This window comes from Chlorocebus sabaeus, chromosome 15 (genome assembly GCF_047675955.1).
Source record: "Chlorocebus sabaeus isolate Y175 chromosome 15, mChlSab1.0.hap1, whole genome shotgun sequence".
Classification (NCBI taxonomy): Eukaryota; Metazoa; Chordata; class Mammalia; order Primates; family Cercopithecidae; genus Chlorocebus; species Chlorocebus sabaeus.
In genome coordinates, this window is record NC_132918.1 from 48,009,168 (window position 1) to 48,028,221 (window position 19,054).

The window sequence follows — 19,054 nt, forward strand, 5'->3', positions numbered from 1 at the left end:
TAGGCGGGGAACCAACTAAGCTGTTTAAACAGAAACTTGTAAAAAATATTCTGATGCCAGTGTTTGAAAGATAGCCTACAGAAGATTATAAAAGGTCAACGATCATACAAGAGAACTCTATGGCCAAACCTTATTAGAAAATTTGTTTGACAAATAAACTTCTTTCGTAATAGAAGAGGAATTGAAAAGATATTTAATTTCCCCCTAAAAGTAAGTAGTTGCTCAGAACATAAGTTGGATGTATGGAAATCATATTGCTTCTGTGAAAAAATGTTTCATCCAGGCATTCCACTAACAAAACGCCATGCCATATCTACCTAGTCTTTGATATCTGGGTATTAGTATTACCCAAGAGAAACTTACCAAAGAAAATGGTTAGCAAACCACCAAATAGGAGTCTCAGGTTCCTTAATTTGTATAGTCATCTTAGTAAATATAAAACTTAAGCTACTTGAACACTGGGGCTTATAAAGTGCATCAGGTATAAGAAACACAACAGTAGTGTGAAACTCAGTAGGACTTTAAGGGACTTAATATCACCGGTGGGGCAAAAAAACAACATTATAGTTTTCTGTTCAGATTTTATTTGAAATCTAATTCAAATTGTCAAAGCTACAAAAGGGGGGAAGACATCTGTATTATTTTTGCTAAGTCACAACATCCTAAAACAAAATACTACTACTGTCAGCAGATCCATTATACACATTTCTGATGAAATCCATTAGAACAATAAAAATTTCATCTTGAGAAATAGCCACAATGAAAGTAATTTACACAATATAAAACAATGACATCTACAGATGCAGTTGCTCATGAGTTTACACATGCATACACAAACAAACAAACAAAAAACCCCAGGAATGCTCTTTCATTTGATTTTTTGTTTTTGTTTTTTTAAAAAACAGACCGTTCAGGCACAAAACAAATCGCATTTCCAATAAATGACAGCATCTTAAAAATTTACGTCAGTGTTTGTTTTTCTTTGACTTTTTATGAGACCTGTGTGGAGATCTGGACTGGGATCTGGACTTCTTCCCTGATTTTTTAGGGGATCTAGACCGTGATCGCCTAGACCTCTTAGGTGTCCTTGAACCAGATGGTGATCTAAGGAAACAAAAAAATCCCAATTGATAAAGAAAGAACTCATGTGATCAAAATTGATTATCCTTAAACTATTGAAAATGACCTTTAACAGAGCATGGTGAAAAATCACTGGAATAAGACTATGAACTTCTAAACTTTAAACTCTATTATACATACACACACACGGATTTATTTTGTACTTACTATGCACTGCATCAATGATCATCAGTAGAGCACTTGTTTATAAAGACAGATTTCTGTGCCTTATCACTGCTCTACTGAATCAAAATCTCTGGAGGTTAGAACTAAGAATTCGCATTTTTAACAAGCTCCCCAAGTGACCGATAACCCCCAAATTTGAACCTTTATTCTACAAGATAAAGTTCAAAGTTGCACCTAAGATCATTCGCAAAATTTAAAAAACACAGCAGCTTTGAAGTTTATCACCTTAAAGCAAACAACTACTGCAGTATCGTTCAAGGGCATCATTTAAGACATTATAATTTTGTAAGTGCTGTGTATGAAGATTACTCAAACCAATAAACACACATGTACATATACATACATATATAACACATACATACATATATATGCAAGTGCCATTTAGAAAAGGAGAAAGGTATCTATTCTATAAAGATTTCACTAAAAATAGTTACAGTAATAAAGTATTAGCATATAAAGCAGTTTTAGCTCTTAGGAAAATTCCTCTATGTATCACCAGATAAATAATACATTTCTGAACCATTTTTCTGGAACTAAAGGAAAAAAGTATATGAAATACTAAAATACATACTGAAAAAAATGTATTTATGATATGTATTTCCAAAAGTATCTACCCAAGAACTTGCTAATAATATTGCTATGGGGGAAAAATGTATGTTGCTTTCAGCTTTGACAAAAATCCAATAATATTCTATAGAAACTAAAGAACAGAATGAAAAGTAAAGCAGCTAACCCTATTCCACAGAAAACATTGGATATGATGTTTAAAATTCTTGGCTGGTCCTCACTTGTTGGAAGCCTTCACTTCAGTCATGAAAGAGATCGAGATGAGGAGGTGGGGAGGAATAACCAAAAATGAAAGTATACCTCTTTGGTTTTCTAAAATCCTTAAAAAAAAAATGTATGCCAACCAAATTATTTTCAAAAGCTGATGAAATGACAAGGAAACTAGTATCTGAAATATTAGCAAAAATGACTTGCATTTACCTTTTGGCTTTTTTGCTAACATCTCTAGGAGAATCTTTGTGAGATGACCTGGACCGTGAGCTCTCTTTATGAGATCTTTCTGAACGCTCTGATCGCTCCGATTTTGGTGATGGGGATTTCACTCGTCTACCACTGCTACTGCGAGATGGGCTGGGGGATGTACTGTGTCGCCTCTTCCTATGGAACAAAGCCCCCAAAACATTCCATAAATGAGCAAAGGATCAGGTATTCATTTTCCTTTACTAAATTAGCTATTAATTCCTACCAGCTTACTCTTTTATTCTAACTATGTAATGTTACTTTTAACAATATTCAAAGTCCTTTGTAACAAGAACAAGTAAGTCTTAAAGATAGGTTGTCAAGAGACAACAACTGAATTCAACTAAATTGGATTTTCTCTTTGCAATAAGAGAGGTTATTAAAACAACTGGCAAAATTCAATTAAGGTCTCTGGATTAAATATCAGTTTTTTTAAATGTTAATTTCCTAAACTGATTATTTTTATTGTGGTTAAATGAATGTGGTTAAGAGAATGGGGCATCATGTTGGCAAATTATTCTTAAATGGTTGGAGATGGGACAGAAGAGGAAGAATAAAGCGAAAGTAGAAATACTTTAACATTTGGGTAATGTGGGTGAAGGGTAACTATCAATTATACTATTCTTGCAACTTTCCTATAAATCTAAAATTATGTCATAATAGTAATAAAAGACAAAAAAGTGGCAAACTTTCAACCAATTGGCATAACTTGTTATTTGTAACTATCTGTAGAGTGACTAAGCTAGATTATTATTTGCAACGGTTTGGTCTTTTTATTAGGAAAACCTCAGTTCAGTTAAAGGAAACAATTTTCTTTACTCAATCAGATTTAGGAACTGTGAGAGTAAGAAATAAAAACGGAAAGAGAAATGCTTTTGATTAGAATGAAGACTTAAAGTGACCTATGGCCTATGTAACAATCTCCTTTAAAGATAAGACTAAGACTCAAGTTTACAAGTAGCAGCCTCAAGCACAAATACTGGAAAAAAATGCTTAAATTGGATGCAACAAGGAAGATCTAGCAAGTTGTTTTATTACACAAGCCTCAGGTTTGATATCTAATACTGTAATTGAATTCTTGCACTGAACTAAGGCTAAGGATACCATATAAACCATGTGAAGGGATGATGCACCCAGTTAACTAAGTGCCAACTAAATGCCCCATTTCTCTGCTACTTCCGCCTTCTGCAAGCAGGACCCCAACAAGTTTATCATGAACAAACATTTCCAGTTTGCTGGCATCAATAATGAAAATATTATAAAACATCACTGCAAATCTTGAAACCACTAAATGCATTAAATATGAGAAATGTTATACCTTTCCTTCCTTGTCGGAGTACACTCATCTTTTTCCTTCTTGTCTTTGGAGCGAGATTCCAATTTTTCTTTATCTTTCTTGTCTCTTTCTCGTTCTCTTTCTAACTCTTTCTCTTTCTCCTGTTATTTTTTATAGAAAATATTAAGTTGTTTAAAAATATCAATCTGGGTTCATCTCATTTATATAACAATATTTTCTCTTATAGGAAATAATTTTTAAAATTACTACTTAAGGTACAATACCGTTTTAAAAAAAAATCTACCCCTCCAGGGAAAACTAGTCATTTCTTTTGCTTATACTAAATAAAACTAATCCTAGCAACAGCAGCTAAACATTTACTGAGTGCTTACCATAGGCCAAACAATGTACTAAACAACTTTCCACAGACCATTTCATGCAATCATTTAAAGCATCTCTAAGAAAATTATTATTATCCTCATTCTAGAGATGAAAATTGAGACTCAGAAAGATTAAGTAACATGTCCATGGTCACACAGGAGAGTCAGGTCAGAATCTGAGACCAAGCTCTAGAATTAGAGCTCTTCCCCTACTGTCCCACCTGCCGAAAAGTTCGAATCAGAAAAAGCCAACAATGTACTGTGCTATCCATCATAAGTTACAATAAAATAGTCAGTAGAAAGTGATCCCTCTAACTATAAACAAGTTGATTTAATTAAAAAGAGCTCTTGCCAAAGAAAAAAGGCTGGAAAAGGAAAATGGTTATTCATAGTATCTTCCATCAAAATTTTATTAGTGGGAAACAAGTACCAATACATTGCAAATTTTAAAACCTAAATACAAACTGACTACATGACTCTACAATAAACCAAAAAAATAACGTATTTGCATGCTACAACTGTCACTTCTCATTTGAAATTCTGATTTCTGCATACAAAGGAGTGGCTACGGACAATAAATCCACAAAACTAACCAAGTTCTTCATTAACAGGAATTTAATTTCTCTATGATTTATATGCATCAAGCAAGCTATGTGATAGCTGATTCTTCTAATTTTTAAAAGGTGAAAAAAGCCTATACCAGAAGTTGGCAAACACTTTTTATACAGAGCCAGACAGTAAATACTCTATGCTTTGTGGGCCACATACAGTCTCTGTCACAACTACTCCACTCTGCCACAGCAGAGTGAAAGCCACCCTACAAAATACCTAAGTCAATGTGCAGAGCTGTGTTCTAACACAACTGTTTACAGAATCAGGCAAGGATCATGTTCCTTCTCTCCAATTAAAATCATAGAGTGCAAGGAGACTAAAGTGGTAATGTAAGTATTATTCATTTTGTGCTTGCTACCATCAGAACAGTGAGCATCTCAAGGCATAATTTCCTATGGGGGTATAGGTAAGCAGCATCTTTTTTTTTTTTCTTTGAGACGGAGTTTTTCACGCTCGTTGCCCAGGCTAGAGTGTAATGGCGCCATCTCGGCTCACTGCAACCTCTGCTTCCCAGGTTCAAGTGATTCTCCTGCCTCAGTCTCCTGAGTAGCTGGGATTACAGGCATGTGCCACCATGCCCCGCTAATTTTGTATTTTTTTAGTAGAGACGGGGTTTCTCCATGTTGGTCAGGCTGGTCTCGAACTCCTGACCTCAGGTGATCCGCCCACCTCGGCCTCCCAAAGTGCTAGGATTACAGGCGTGAGCCACTGCGCCTGGCCATAAGTAGCATCTTTTACAAAATCTCATTTATCTTTTTTCCAAATATATAGAGTGTAACTTTTTAGAGTAGTGCTGAGCAGACTGACTTCTCTGGTGATCTGTAGGATGCATTTCCTGATTGATAATGAAAATGATTTCCTGATTCAGATGTCTACTTTACAGGAACCATAGTATAGCTAAAATACTTATAATGAAGAGTAACAGTAATAACAGTAGCTATTATCTAACTCATAATCTTACAAAATTGGGAATATCAACCCAGTTTCAGAGAAAAAGCAGGCTACAGTGACTTGCCTAGGAGTACGCAGCAGAGAGCGGCACCACAGTTGCTCTACCAGACTCCTCCCCGACACCAGTTTTGTATATTAACAACTTCATAGTGATTGTAAGTTCCCTTTTTATGGCTCTTTCCTATTTCACTTTCTATATAATCTTACTATTATTATTATTCTTTGCAATGACAGTCAAAATTAATAGCAGTCTCAACAAAATTCCTGGAGTTCCTGGTTCTAAAATTCTCTGCATGTTCCTATAAATTTTGTGATGCATGAGAAGATAAAGTGCCTCAAACGCTCAAAGCTCACCAATGAGGTATTCTACCACTTGCTGTCCCTCCTTGGAAACCATGAGAAATGAAATAAACTTCTCAACACCAGAACTTCCCAAACCCTGCCTCCATCTTTTTCTTTCTGTACCACCTCTCAGGGTTGTTGGTGTCTCACCGTCACAAATGTGACTTGTCCTGAAGGGTATTCCAGTTTCAAAAGCATGCTGTTAGCAGAATTAATCTTCTTGTCCACAGGTAGTACCCAGAATAAAATAGTGTGCTGTTGCCTTTCAGCTCCTTTCCAATCCAAACACTTTTAAAATATCAAATTTCAAATGTTTCTAACTGTCTACCAGTATTCAAAATTTATACAAAGGATATAATTTGAAATCATCTTTAGGTATACCAATATTCTAGGAAGTCAAATAAATAATTTCAAAAATGTGTATTGTTGGGTATACTTATTCCTTACTCGTTGAAGAAGTTTATCTCTGTAGTGTTCTACTTGCTCCTGAAAACTCTGGCCTGGTTTTTTAGGTCTTTTCCCAGATTCCAATTCATCCTGAAACTTCATAACTTTGAGCTGTGAAATAAAACATTTTAAAAATAAGCATTTTCATCATTCTAGATTCTCAAGCACTGTTTTGCTTCTTTTCTATAGCAAAGTAGTAACTAATTAGTACTTAGTCAAAATATAACCTCACCTGAAGGCCAACTGTCAGACAAGTCCAACTAGGCAAAAATCAGCTGACCAGATGGGAGCCCTCTCTGGTCATGAGAGGATTCAAAAACCATGAGTCGTGCTTCATGGCTGTAAGAACCCACTTACTCTCAACACAATTATAACAAATTTGGTATCTGGTTCCCCAAATCAGAAAAGCAAGGTTGCTAAAGGCAAGCACACTGCCAGCAAGATATGACAGTCAGCAGAATGCAGATAAACATCTTTAAAAAACAGGCGGGGGTGGAAGGTGGGAGGGCTGTGACATTCCGGTTCAGCTCATGTAAGACCAAACACACAAAGCTGCACACAGTCTGAAGATCTCACTCAGAGTGCAACCACTAGACATCAAAACACAAAGAAAAGGTTAAATCATATTTGGAGGGTACTTTATAAGACAGTAAGAGCAAACACTGATTAAAACAGACCAGGCCGGGCGCAGTGGCTCCCGCCTGTAATCCCAGCACTTTGGGAGGCTGAGGTAGGCAGATCACCTGAGGTCGGGAGTTCGAGACCAGCCTGACCATGATGGAGAAACCCCATCTCTACTAAAAATACAAAATTAGCCAGGCATGGTGGTGTATGCCTATAATCCCAACTACTCAGGGGGCTGAGTCAGGAGAATCGCTTGAACCCGGTGGGTGGAGGTTGCAGTGAGCCGAGATGGTGCCATTCCACTCCAGCGTGGGCAACAAGAGCAAAACTCCATCTCAAAAAAAAACAACAGAACAGAAAAACTTCCATCTCTTATTACCTATATAAGTGGACAAAGGTACTTGTACAAAATATTCATTGTAGCATTGTTTGTAAAAACAGACCTAGATAGATGTTTACCCAGAGATTTCTGGCCAATACACCTACACACAAACACATACATATAATATATAATGGCAATGGATAAAGATGTGAAAAAACTAGTAAAATCAGTTACAGGGAGAGAAAAAACCTGCAATAAGTGAGCTTAATTTTGCTTTTTATTCTGGAGATATAAGTATCTTAAAATTGTGTACTATATAAAAATAGTAAAAAGAATAAATTCATTATTTATTTTGAATTTAAAAATAAAGACTTCACAAAGTAGTTAAAATAAAAACTACCCTAAGGCTTAAAGGAGCTTAAATTACCCAAAAAATTTACAAGGGTGAAAATATCTTCTTCTAGATTTCTAAGGGAGGACTAATAAGGTGGAAAAGTAAGAGGACCTGGAAGATCCTCCAAGTGGTAGAAAGCACATGGATCTTGGATGGTACCACTGGGCTGCCAATCTGCTCAATATTGTTCCACTCAAAGAGAAACAGGAAACATTCTTGTCCCACGAAAGTGCTGTAGATGCTAACATTTTATCCTATTTTATTCAGACATTGATATATCCTTTAAATGGACTAAATGCTGCTACAGCATTTTATTTATACTTCAAAACAAGACCTCATTTGCTTTTTACCCCCTTTACTACAACTTAGTTTTTACCATTTCTCCCCATTCCAAGTGGTATTTTCTCTCTTTTTTTTTTATTTTGAGATGGAGTCTTACTCTGTCGCCCAGACTGGAGTGCAGCGGCACAATCTCGGCTCACTACAACCTCCACCTCCCAGGTTCAAGCGATTCTCCTGCCTCAGCTTCCGAAGTAGCGGGGTTACAAGGCACATGCCACCAAGCCTGGCTAATTTTTGAATTTTTTTTTTTTTTTTTTTTTTTGGCAGAGATGGGGTTTCGCCATGTTGGCCAGGTTAGTCTCGAACTTCTCTGATCCTCAGGTGATCCACCCACCTCGGCCTCCCAAAGTATTGGGATCACAGGCGTGAGCCGCCATGCCTGGCCCCAAGTGGCATTTTCACTATTTTTGACTTCATGAATGTTTCTTCTACATTCTCCAATTTTGTCCTTTTTCCATCTGTTTTCTTTTTTTTTTTTTTTTTTTAATTAATTATTTTTTGAGACAGTGTCTCACTCACCCAGGCTGGAGTGCAGTGGCAGTTATCTCAGGTCACTGCAACCTCCACCTCCCAGACAGAGTCCCCCAGGTTCCTGCCTCAGCCTCCATGCCTAATTTTTGTATTTTTAGTAGAGACAGGGTTTCACCCTGTTGGCCAGGCTGGTCTCAAACTGCCCACCTTGGCCTCCCAAAGTGGTGGAATTTCAGACATATTTTCACTTCTATAATCAGGGTCTTTTATAATCAGAGCTTGATGTTCTCTCCTTCTCTTCTTTCAAAGTTCTCTAAAAGTCTACATTTTTTGTGTGTTTTAATCATGACTGCATTTAAAAAGATAAGATGTAAGGCTAAGAAACCAAGGGGGTGGGATGGGCAACATAAACAGCTAAGTTCATCACTGTGTGAAGCCTCTCGTGACCAAGATGACTCTTCCACAGAACGTATTTGTAGTAAATCGGTTTGGGTTAAAAAGAGTCAAACAATAGACCTGAATGTTAATTAGGGGAGAGGAGGGATTCCTAAGATCATCTTTTTAAAAATCACTATACAATTCCTACTTACAGTTCCTGTTAATATAGTCTAACGGAGGCTCAAGCACAAGTCCAAGACACACAGAAAACAGATGATCAAAGGTCTCAACACAAAAGGAAGTGGCCCATGCAATGGCTTAACCATCCCTCCCTTGTTGCCTTCAGGCAACAGACAGTTATCACCTTCCGACTCAACTGTTCACTCTTTCCTCAGGGACCAGGAAAGTGATCCCTCTCTTCCAACAAGATAGAAGACCCTCCACTTGGTTCCCCACCCACTATTCTACTTGTTGGTAATGGGGACAACAGAATGAGAAAAGTTAACTCCAGCCTAGGCACTGCTCTCAGTGGTATCTGAAAGATTAAGAACTGGCTTCTGGCCACCACCACATCATACAGCTACAAGATTTTTGTGTTTTTACAAAGCATGTTTTATAACACGAATCATTTGGTTTTTATTTACTCCATGCTAAAAAATGTTCAGCTATAGGTATCTTTATTAGGACACATGTGGAGATGCAAAATTATCGTATATATACTACAGAATATAATAGAACTAATTAGATAAACTAATTTAGAACTTAATTCTTTATTTAATGGTTCTCCAGTAAAAGGGTTAGTACTCACTGGATTCTAAATCTCGAAATGGATATCCAAATTTAGGGGCAGAGAAGAGAGCTACTTGTGAAAAGCCCTGGGATAAAGCTCATGAGCCCTGAGTTCTAGTCCAAGTTTGCCACCTGTTGTGGAACTTTATTCCATATGACTAAATCTCTCAGGGGAAATACAGGAGAAGGATTAGATAATTCTAAGATGAAGCCAAGATACACATTTTAAAATCAGGACTTAGTTCATAGTCCAAATCCCGGAAAGAAAACTAAGTTGTGAGAGGCAGTACCTATGAAAGCAGGAGAAATAATCACTGAATACATAAAGGAGAGGCTAGATTACAAAAGAGCACATGTAGTATGGAAATGTATGCATATAAGATGTATGTGTGCAATGTGCATGCATGTGTATCGCATATACACATATACAAGGTGGAAAAAATAAGATTTGTAAAAACCACCTAAGTTAACAAAAAAGCTAAATTATATGGTTTCCTCTCTTTAAGTTAATAAGGAAATAGAACATTCTAAACAGTTGGGGCATTTATATAAGGGAATAGCTTCTATTATCAAGAAAATGTATTTTTATTTAACTCGAGTCTGTTTCTACTCCAACAGTTTCATCAGGTCAGAGAAAGGCAGAGCTTCTCATAAGGCGAGAGGCGTAAAAGAGGGGCATGTATAGGTTGAAAAGGTGCACAGGTGAGTGTGTTCACTGACACACATCTTATCCCCCTAAAAATCATATTTAAAATGTGTATGAATACATCCCAGGAAAAAATAAATCACCTCTGAAAATCCTTCATGTCTACTTATAAATGACACCACGATGACTCTACATAAGGTTAAAACAAAATGCTGACTGTTTACTTTTCAGTTCGGTGATGTCTGACAAAGAGGTGGGCAAGAACTTGTATCAGCCCAACAGTGGTTATGTGGAGAAGTGGCAATGAGGTAACCAATGTGATAGGTATCATAAGTTAGTAAGGGGGACAGTACTAACATACAGTAGGCATTCAAAAATACTGTTCAATGAATGTATACAGTATGAAAATTCACTCTCATACATTCTTTAGAGGTTTGAGACTGATTGCTAAACTCCTGCTAGCATTTACTGGGAATATTTCATCCCCTTGAGGGCATTACAAAGCCCTTCTCTCTCTGACATGTCTGAATAGCCTTGGACAAAACAAAAGGCATTTAAAAAGGAGAGGGCGAGACCAGCCTGGGCAACATAGTGAGACGTAACCTCTATGCAAAAAAAAAAAAAAAAAAAAAAAAAAAAAAAATTAGTTGGGCTTGGTGGTGTACATCTGTAGTCCCAGCTACTCCAGAGGCTATCTCTTGAGCCTGGTAGCTTGACATTGCAGTAAGCTATGGTCACACCACTGCACTCCAGCGTGGTCAACGGAGAGAAACCGTGTCTCCAAAAAAAAAAAAAGAGAGGGGAGGGGGAAAAAGGAGGGAAATGTCTGCCTGAGATAGTCTGGGCTCTTCCATACATTTCCCCATTTTTTAGTATTAAGACCCACTCAGTGTCTACTCTCCTCCATACTACAGGTACAGACATTAAAAATGAGCCTAATAAAATGTAAACATAACTAGAACATGCCAGAAATATTTTACTTTTTCCTAGTTACATACTATGAACACTCAAAATGAAATGGATTTCTCATAGTACCTAACATATAATGTATTACATATGTATATACATATAATCTATATATTAGAATCCATTTCTTCAGAGGATCTCCTATGTGCCATGTATTAGAGATACAATGATGAAGAGAAAACAGACATGGTCTTTTCCCTTCATGGAAAGTACAGCCTACTGAGGAAGAAAGACATTAAATAAGCAAGTAAGCAAACGAACAAAATACACATTCACATACATAACTCACAATACATATAAAATCACACAGTAATAAATAGAGAGAAGCAAGCAAGTCCAAAAGGGTAAGAAAAGGCTACTGTGAGTGAAAAGATGGTTGAAGAGGCCTGAAGAAAAGTCACCTGGTATGAAGAGTTCTAAGCAGAGAGAGGGAACAGTATGCACTAAGATATAATGCAATGAGGCAGCTTAGTTTGGTGGATAAAGTGAAAAACCAATAAAGTGTAATTTAAGTTTCACTGCAACACCAACCTCAATTTCACGAAGTTTGGCTCGTTTTTCCTCACTCATTTCAGAGTACTTAGAGAACTTGGACTCAGTCATTTCTTCTTTGATTGGATTAGAGTACAAATGATGTTCTTCAGATTTGGAACTTTGAGTATCTTCTTCATCTTCACTTTCGTCTTCTTGACTTTAGAAATAAGCAGAATACATTATATGTCAAGGCAGCAAGAGTGTACTATATTTTATAGTCCACCTATTTTATTTTTCATTGTCTTAGAGCTTAAATAATGCAACCAAAACATAATAGGACAATTCATACCTGAAGCATTTTTTGCAAAATATTTGATCAATATTTTATAGACAATTTTATAAAACACTTCTTTCCTCCACAGAAAATGTGTGAGCTTCAACATAAGCATACTTTAATAAATTCTGCTTATGGTATCTGTGTGCCTTCCATTTGCAACAAACTTTCCTTGCAGCAGTTAAATGAAACGAATAATCTAGTTTCTGCGTACTTCACAGTTCAGAGTGATTTCAAGAAGCTTCATGTTTTCCATTCCTGAGTTACTTCACTCATATTATTGTGAGTAACGATATTCAAATATTGTATGTTCTCATTTATAAGTGAAAGTTAAGCTACAAGGATGCAAAGGCATAAGAATAATACAATGGACTTCTGGGACATGGAAGGATGGGAGGGGGGTGAGGGATAAAAGACTATAGTATATAGTGGGTACAGTGTACATTGCTCAGGTGACAGGTGCACTAAAATCTCAGTAATCATCACTAAATAATATATCCATGTAACCCAAAACCACTTGTACCCCCAAAACTATTAAAATGAAAATAAAAATTAAAAAAGCTATATGTGAGACTTTAGTAACTTCAGCAGAGCCTATAATTAATCTAGAAAATTTACATGAGCTTGAGTCACAGAGTTACTATGAAATAATCAATACAGCCGGTAAAGACCTTACCTGATTAGCACATAACCTTAATAACAAAGCAAAGTATGCATTTTATATATTAGCAAATTATCAGTATTCACATTTTAGTTGATTCTGAAAGTTGCACTGGTTCTGGGTCAGACAAGAAGAAAATAAAAACCTGAGAGACTATCATGAGTAAGTCACTTAGAATACAAAGAAGAAAAATTCTCCTGTCCTTCCAGAAGCAGTCTAGTGGAAACACAAACAGGAAACTATGTGTAAAGCTGGTCATCAATGCTAGTACAGGATTAACAAAATGTTCTTGAAGCACAAAGAATGAATGGTTTTTTAAAAAATATATTTTACATTCAGGTACTGGGTTGTGTGTGTGTATGTATTATTGGCAAATAAATCTGGGCAAAACAAGATACCCATGTACAAACAAACTCAGAATGTTTATGTATATACAAACAAAATTCCTACAAACAATGTTGACTGTGATAACATTACTGGCATAACCTAGAACAAATGCTGTTTTGCCTTTAATACTTGAACCTCACAAGCCCTTCTGTTAGTATTTGGGTACTAAGGACATTCTACGATAAGCAGAAAGATTCCTTTTAATACAAAATTATTCCTAACAACGTAAAAACGGTTATAAACATATTCTTTCCAAATAAAATTTAATTCAAGTCTTACGTAATAAGACCTTCCTTGTATGACAGAAAAATTTACGCCAGGCAGATAAAAAGAAAGGCTGTCAATTCAGAATCAGAAAAGATATGATACTGAGAAAATTCTGATACTGGTTTTTAAATTTCTCAACCAAAGGTCCTTTCTAGACATTACTAAAATATTTTACTAACTCCATCTTCAGAATCACACAAATCATTAATATCACCTTATGGGTACAACTAAATACAATATTAGTTAAGGAAGAAAAAAGTCCAAACCAACAGTTTAAAAATACTCTTTTTGGAAAAAAAGTTTTACTTAATATTTCTCATTAATTTGTCAGTAATTTCCTAAATATAGTTTTTAGTTAATTTTTTTTTTAAACACAAGAATTTCCTGTTTTATGGCACACAAAATTTTACAAGTGTTTCAGATGCTTTTAGATTGTTGAAGTGTATGTCTGTTTATGTAAACAGGGATGTTTACTGAAGAATTATTCTAGAAGAGTCAATAAGGACATGACTTTGTTAAACTGAGTCACAGTTACTATAAAATACAATACAGCAGATATTGATTACTTAACCAATTCTAGCCTGTAAAATTTTTTCTAATTTTTTTGCAATTTCAAATATTCTTTGGTAAACATCCTTGTATGCTTACCCAAATGTTTGTTTTCAATAATAGATGAACACAGAACAGGTAAATAGATTAAAATGGAATAATACCAATGATACTGAATGAAAAACGTGTCACAGAATAGTATGTACAGTAGTATTACATCATTTACGTTCAAAGAGCTATGCATGTTTTTATATACACAGAAAGGGTCTAGATGGTTGAACATTAACATTTAACCATATTACTTAAGACTTTTTAAATGAGCTCTATTCATGATTTAAAATATGTAAATATTTTAAATTGCTATTATAATTTTTTCAAGGCTTAAGCAGTTTTTCTAAACTGGTTTTGGCCTTAGCTTTTAGTCACAATTCGAGGTTCAAATCATATCATAGCTTCTTCCTCTTGTTCTTTAAAAAGACATGCAAATTCAAGATTCTAAATCAATACAGTATTCAATACAAATGAAATTGCTTTTTGTAACTTTTCTCCAAAACGTGCTTTAAAAATCACATTTCTGCCACAAATCACAATACTGCCACAAAATACAGTAATTACTAGTTACAAAATCAGCCTTAAGTAAAAAGGCATTTAGGATTCAGCCACTAGAGAGTAGCAGTGAGGCATGAGAAAATTTCAACGATCAGAAGCTGAGCAAAAGCTTTTTTTCCTTGCTTTGTACTTTCAGTTATGTTTACATTATGATGATTTACCGAGAATTCCTAAGAAAAATGAAAAATCTAAAATACTTCTGGTGATCCAGGCTTCCATCATTGTATGATTATTTCAACATCAATGCTAAAATGTACTCATATTCCAAACATTAACACAAATACCAGTTTTATGCCAAAAAAAAAAACACAAAAATACCTTTAGAAATAAAACTAATGAAACAATACTTTTTTCAGTTCAATGGCTTTTCTATCCTTCCTTCCCCCTAAATTAAATAATTATTTTATGAGTACATATACTACTTTTAAAGCAGTGATTCTAAAATGATGTTACTAATCATAGGATCATGAACATAAAAAGGGTTCAGAAAACCACTGTTTTAAAGCAAACTGAACTAAACTCTTCTCAATTTGTGTATTCCTAAACAGCCTCAGACAGCTATTTCCATTAGCAAGCCACATCTATATTTTGTAAATATTGTGTCATCATCACTGCTGACTTGTTCTAATCACACCAACATTTCTGGAAAAACATCATTGTAGACAAGTTTTCACCATCATATCAAACAGTGTTTCTATAGCCTGCTGACTGATCACATTTTCCCAACAATCCAAATGCTCATTTATTAAATCCACACAAATACCCATATTGTGCTAGGACACACAGGGGCTTTCTCTTTGCTCTCACTTCCATCTGAGAACAATAGAAGAATGCAAAATTTTAAAAGACAGTAACCTGTGCTTTGTGTTTGTGATAACCATCACTTCTACTCATTTAAAAAAAAAAAAAATCAACTCCCTTTGCAATGATTTTGAAAAGTGTCAAGCACTTCCTAAAAACTACCAATACAAACTTGCAGGAGAATCTAAGACCAGAGTGTCAAATACAGAAACAATTTTGGGGTGATTACCAAACAGCAAAATCAAAATTATTTCTCTATATTTCAAAAGAAAAGATTTTTTTTCCTTTGTATTCATTCTTAGTTCTTCTGAAAGGTTTATATTTAAATTAACACAATGGCCATAATGCAATATTTTTCTTAGCAATGTACAATCCAAAAGAAAGGAGTATAACCTTTCCTATTCACATCATAAAAACCACTTTTTGTGGAGCCCAAAACAATATCTGATGGCAAAGATTTGAAACAAATGCAGTTGACCAATTAGTAACTACAAAGTGAGAATGTAACCCAGCGTAAAAAACTCACAAGCAAAATGAAACCAGATCCATCAAGACCAGAAAGCAAAAGTGAAGTTTTCCACTTCACTATTATTTCAACTATATCTCTTAATGAAAAAGGGAATGTATATGAACAAGAAACAGTATATTTGGAACTCAGATTCTTACTTTTGATTTTCTTCTTCTTCTGATTCTTCATGCTGGTCAAATAATTCCCATTTAGAAGTTGTAACAGCTGAATAGAAGGAAAACGAGGATGTAATTCCATGAGGTAAACTATCATTTTTGCAGCAGCACAGTGGAAGCTCAAGCTTTAGAACTGAAAAGTTTATATTACAGAAGTTTCCTTTATCTATGTTTATCAATTCTCTAAATAGCTATTTATATGCCAAATCTCTTTCCTCACACCTACAGTATAATTCAAATTCATGAAGTGATGAATAATGTCATCCCTGTTTCTGTGTTGAATATTAAGATTTCATTAGAACCTACAAATAGTAACAATTATGAATTATTAGCACTAGGATACAGGTCTAAGTAAGTGTGAGACAGGTCTAAATGGCATCTAATCAGTCTAGGATTATGGGAGGGTCAAACCAAAAAGTTTCTCTGAAACTGACTTCTATGTAGATTTCTACGTAGGTACAGCTTCCTATCTACATTTACTACTAAAATGCCTTCACTTGAAAGGTTTTCAGTGATATCTCATTACTCTCAAAGCCTCCAAACTGAAGGACCTAAGAAAATTTTAACAGCAACACCAACCACAATGAAAGTGTACATTAGACACAAAATACAGTAACATTGAGTATTAAGGTTAAAATGTGTTACAAAACATAAAAGGAAAACATATATACAAGCACACCAATAAATAACTTATTAAGTACTTAATGTAAAAAATACTCATTTTACTTTTACTCACCCTGTGCTTCCAATTCAGATTCATCCACAGCTTCCCATTTTGATGGGGCAACTTTAAATATAGGCTCATTCTTCTTTGAGTCTTCAGTTGCATCCACTATTAGGGAAAGATAAGCCATTAACCCTGACGACTAGGGGATGATGCAAAGTATTACGTTCATGGGTGTTCACGATATTATTAAAAAGCAAAGTAAAATAAGGACACGGATGGACCAACCGTAATCCTGAGAACAAGGACTATGACTAAACCAATTCTCTGCATCTGAGGGCAAAATGTTTAACAGTATATATTATATCAATTCAGAAAATACAGGTTAGTAATATATTAAGCAAGTGAAGAAGTTGAGAAGTAAAACAAATCTTTAATACCTCTACCTAATCTCTACAAAACTGCATACATTATTCAATATTTAAACATACAATTCAAATGTACCAAAGAGCTGTGTACAGTTCCTGTTTTCAAAATGGTTCTAGGCAGCTAGGAAAACTGAACTTGTAGGTTAGAAAAACTAATAATAATACAGAACTGATAAAACCAGGTACCCAGGAATATGCACAATTGAACACAAGATTTTGCCTATAATTTCCTGACAATTAAGACAAAAAGAGAAACTTGCTAATGTTATAGAAGGCTGATTGTCCCAGCAAAGAAATGTGACCAGAAAAAATGCTTCTTCTTGGCCTTTTATATACATAGCATACAAATAAATGTATTACTGGGTATTTGAATTTTGAAAAAATCAGAAATAGTTAACTTGATACCTTCATGAGAAACTATAACCTTCTTCCATATCAGCATGTATGGAAATTAGAGTTTGGGTCACCAAACTTATTAGCTAGATTTAATCAGTTTGAAATTTGAACTTACAAGGCACTCCATCAAGATCATCATCAAGACTTTTTATAGGGACTCCATCAAGATCATCAATGGGAGTAGCATCAATAGGAATTCCATCTACATCTTCCAGAGGTGCACCATCAAGCTCTTCCTCAATGGGGGCACCATCAAGGTCATCTGGAACATCCTATGGAAATGTGTACTATTATAACATTTTCCTTTGCTTGCTGAAGTCACACTGCTTGTAAGATTCATTTGTAATCCAGTACAAGCCAACATAGCAGGATACCCACAATCCAAGGTACATTGTAAGAACATAGTAAGAATATATATTCTATCATCCAGTTTGCTAAAGAAGCAGTCAGTTGTGCATTTATCTAACATTTACCAAGTGTTCACTGGTGCCAGGTACCATGTAAGGAAATGATGAGCAAAAACAAATTTGGTCCCCGTTACAGAGCCTGGTAAAGGTTTTTGTTGTTGTTTTGGGGGGTGGGGAAACCAGGAAATCAGATCATCACAACAATATATACTTATCTGTAACTATGGTAACTGCTACAGCAAAAAGGCATATCATACTATTAGCACAATAAGTTTCACTTAAAGAGGTCAGAGAAGGCTCTCTAAGGTTATATCTGAGCAGAGATCTGAAGGATCTCAGGTAAAGATAAGTCCCAGAAAGAGGGAAGGACATGTATACAGGCCAATGGTAGGTGAAAACACACATTTAGGAAACTGAAACAAGGACCATGTGGGTTACAACAGTAAGGTCAATTAGGAAGATCCTGCAGGAGTAAAAGTGAAAACATAGTAGCTTGACTAGTAAGGCAGAATTAAGCATTAAGGGTTCAGTAATTATTTAGGAGGTAAAGAAAAACAACAGAACGGTGGTGTATATCTGCTATCATGTGATGCATCTTTTCATGCACATATTTTACTTATATAGCTATCTTTAACAAAATAAAGTCATGCTACATATATACTGCTCTATTACTTGCTTTTTTTCTACTATTAATATCATAAGTCTTAGGTCATTAAATAAAAAACCACTCATCAATTTTCACATAAGGACATAAGACAGAGAATTCTTGTTATATGTAATTTTGACTCCTGGGTTCCAGCAATAAAAATCCACTATTTAGTGGTAAGCAACAGATATTTTTCACAAAGAAATATACCTCGCATATGTAATGCAGCATAATTCCAAGAAACCTCCACCCCAGAAACGATTTTAAAAACAACCAGACAAATACAGAGTGCCTACCTCTGTTTCCTTTTCTTCAATAATATTTACAAGTCCTAAGAAAATATTTTGTAGTTTGATCAAAAATGGTTCTGGATAAATTGCCCAATCTTCCCATGCTCTGAAGCAAGTCATTACCCGTTGCTAAATAAATAGGAAACAGATAACAAATTTTTATTTTGGGCTATATGTCTCAAATTT

The 19,054-nt window shown here is 35.2% G+C and overlaps 1 protein-coding gene across 4 annotated transcripts in view; it reads right to left on the reverse strand.

Moving 5' to 3' along the window:
- Positions 1-561: 561 nt before the first annotated feature.
- U2SURP (U2 snRNP associated SURP domain containing) overlaps positions 562-19,054 on the reverse strand; it is a 53,925-nt gene continuing 35,432 nt past the window's right edge. For 3 of the 4 annotated variants that reach the window (XM_008008836.3, XM_008008835.3, XM_038002755.2), the window contains 9 exons: positions 18,875-18,997; positions 17,641-17,797; positions 16,774-16,869; positions 16,020-16,086; positions 11,803-11,962; positions 6,340-6,450; positions 3,650-3,768; positions 2,293-2,469; positions 562-1,104 (listed from right to left, as the gene is read on the reverse strand). In XM_008008836.3, the coding sequence (XP_008007027.3) occupies positions 966-1,104; positions 2,293-2,469; positions 3,650-3,768; positions 6,340-6,450; positions 11,803-11,962; positions 16,020-16,086; positions 16,774-16,869; positions 17,641-17,797; positions 18,875-18,997 (1,149 nt within the window). In that variant the 3' untranslated portion in view covers positions 562-965. The remainder of the gene's footprint in view (positions 1,105-2,292; positions 2,470-3,649; positions 3,769-6,339; positions 6,451-11,802; positions 11,963-16,019; positions 16,087-16,773; positions 16,870-17,640; positions 17,798-18,874; positions 18,998-19,054) is intronic. The other variant, XM_038002754.2, reaches the window with a different exon arrangement.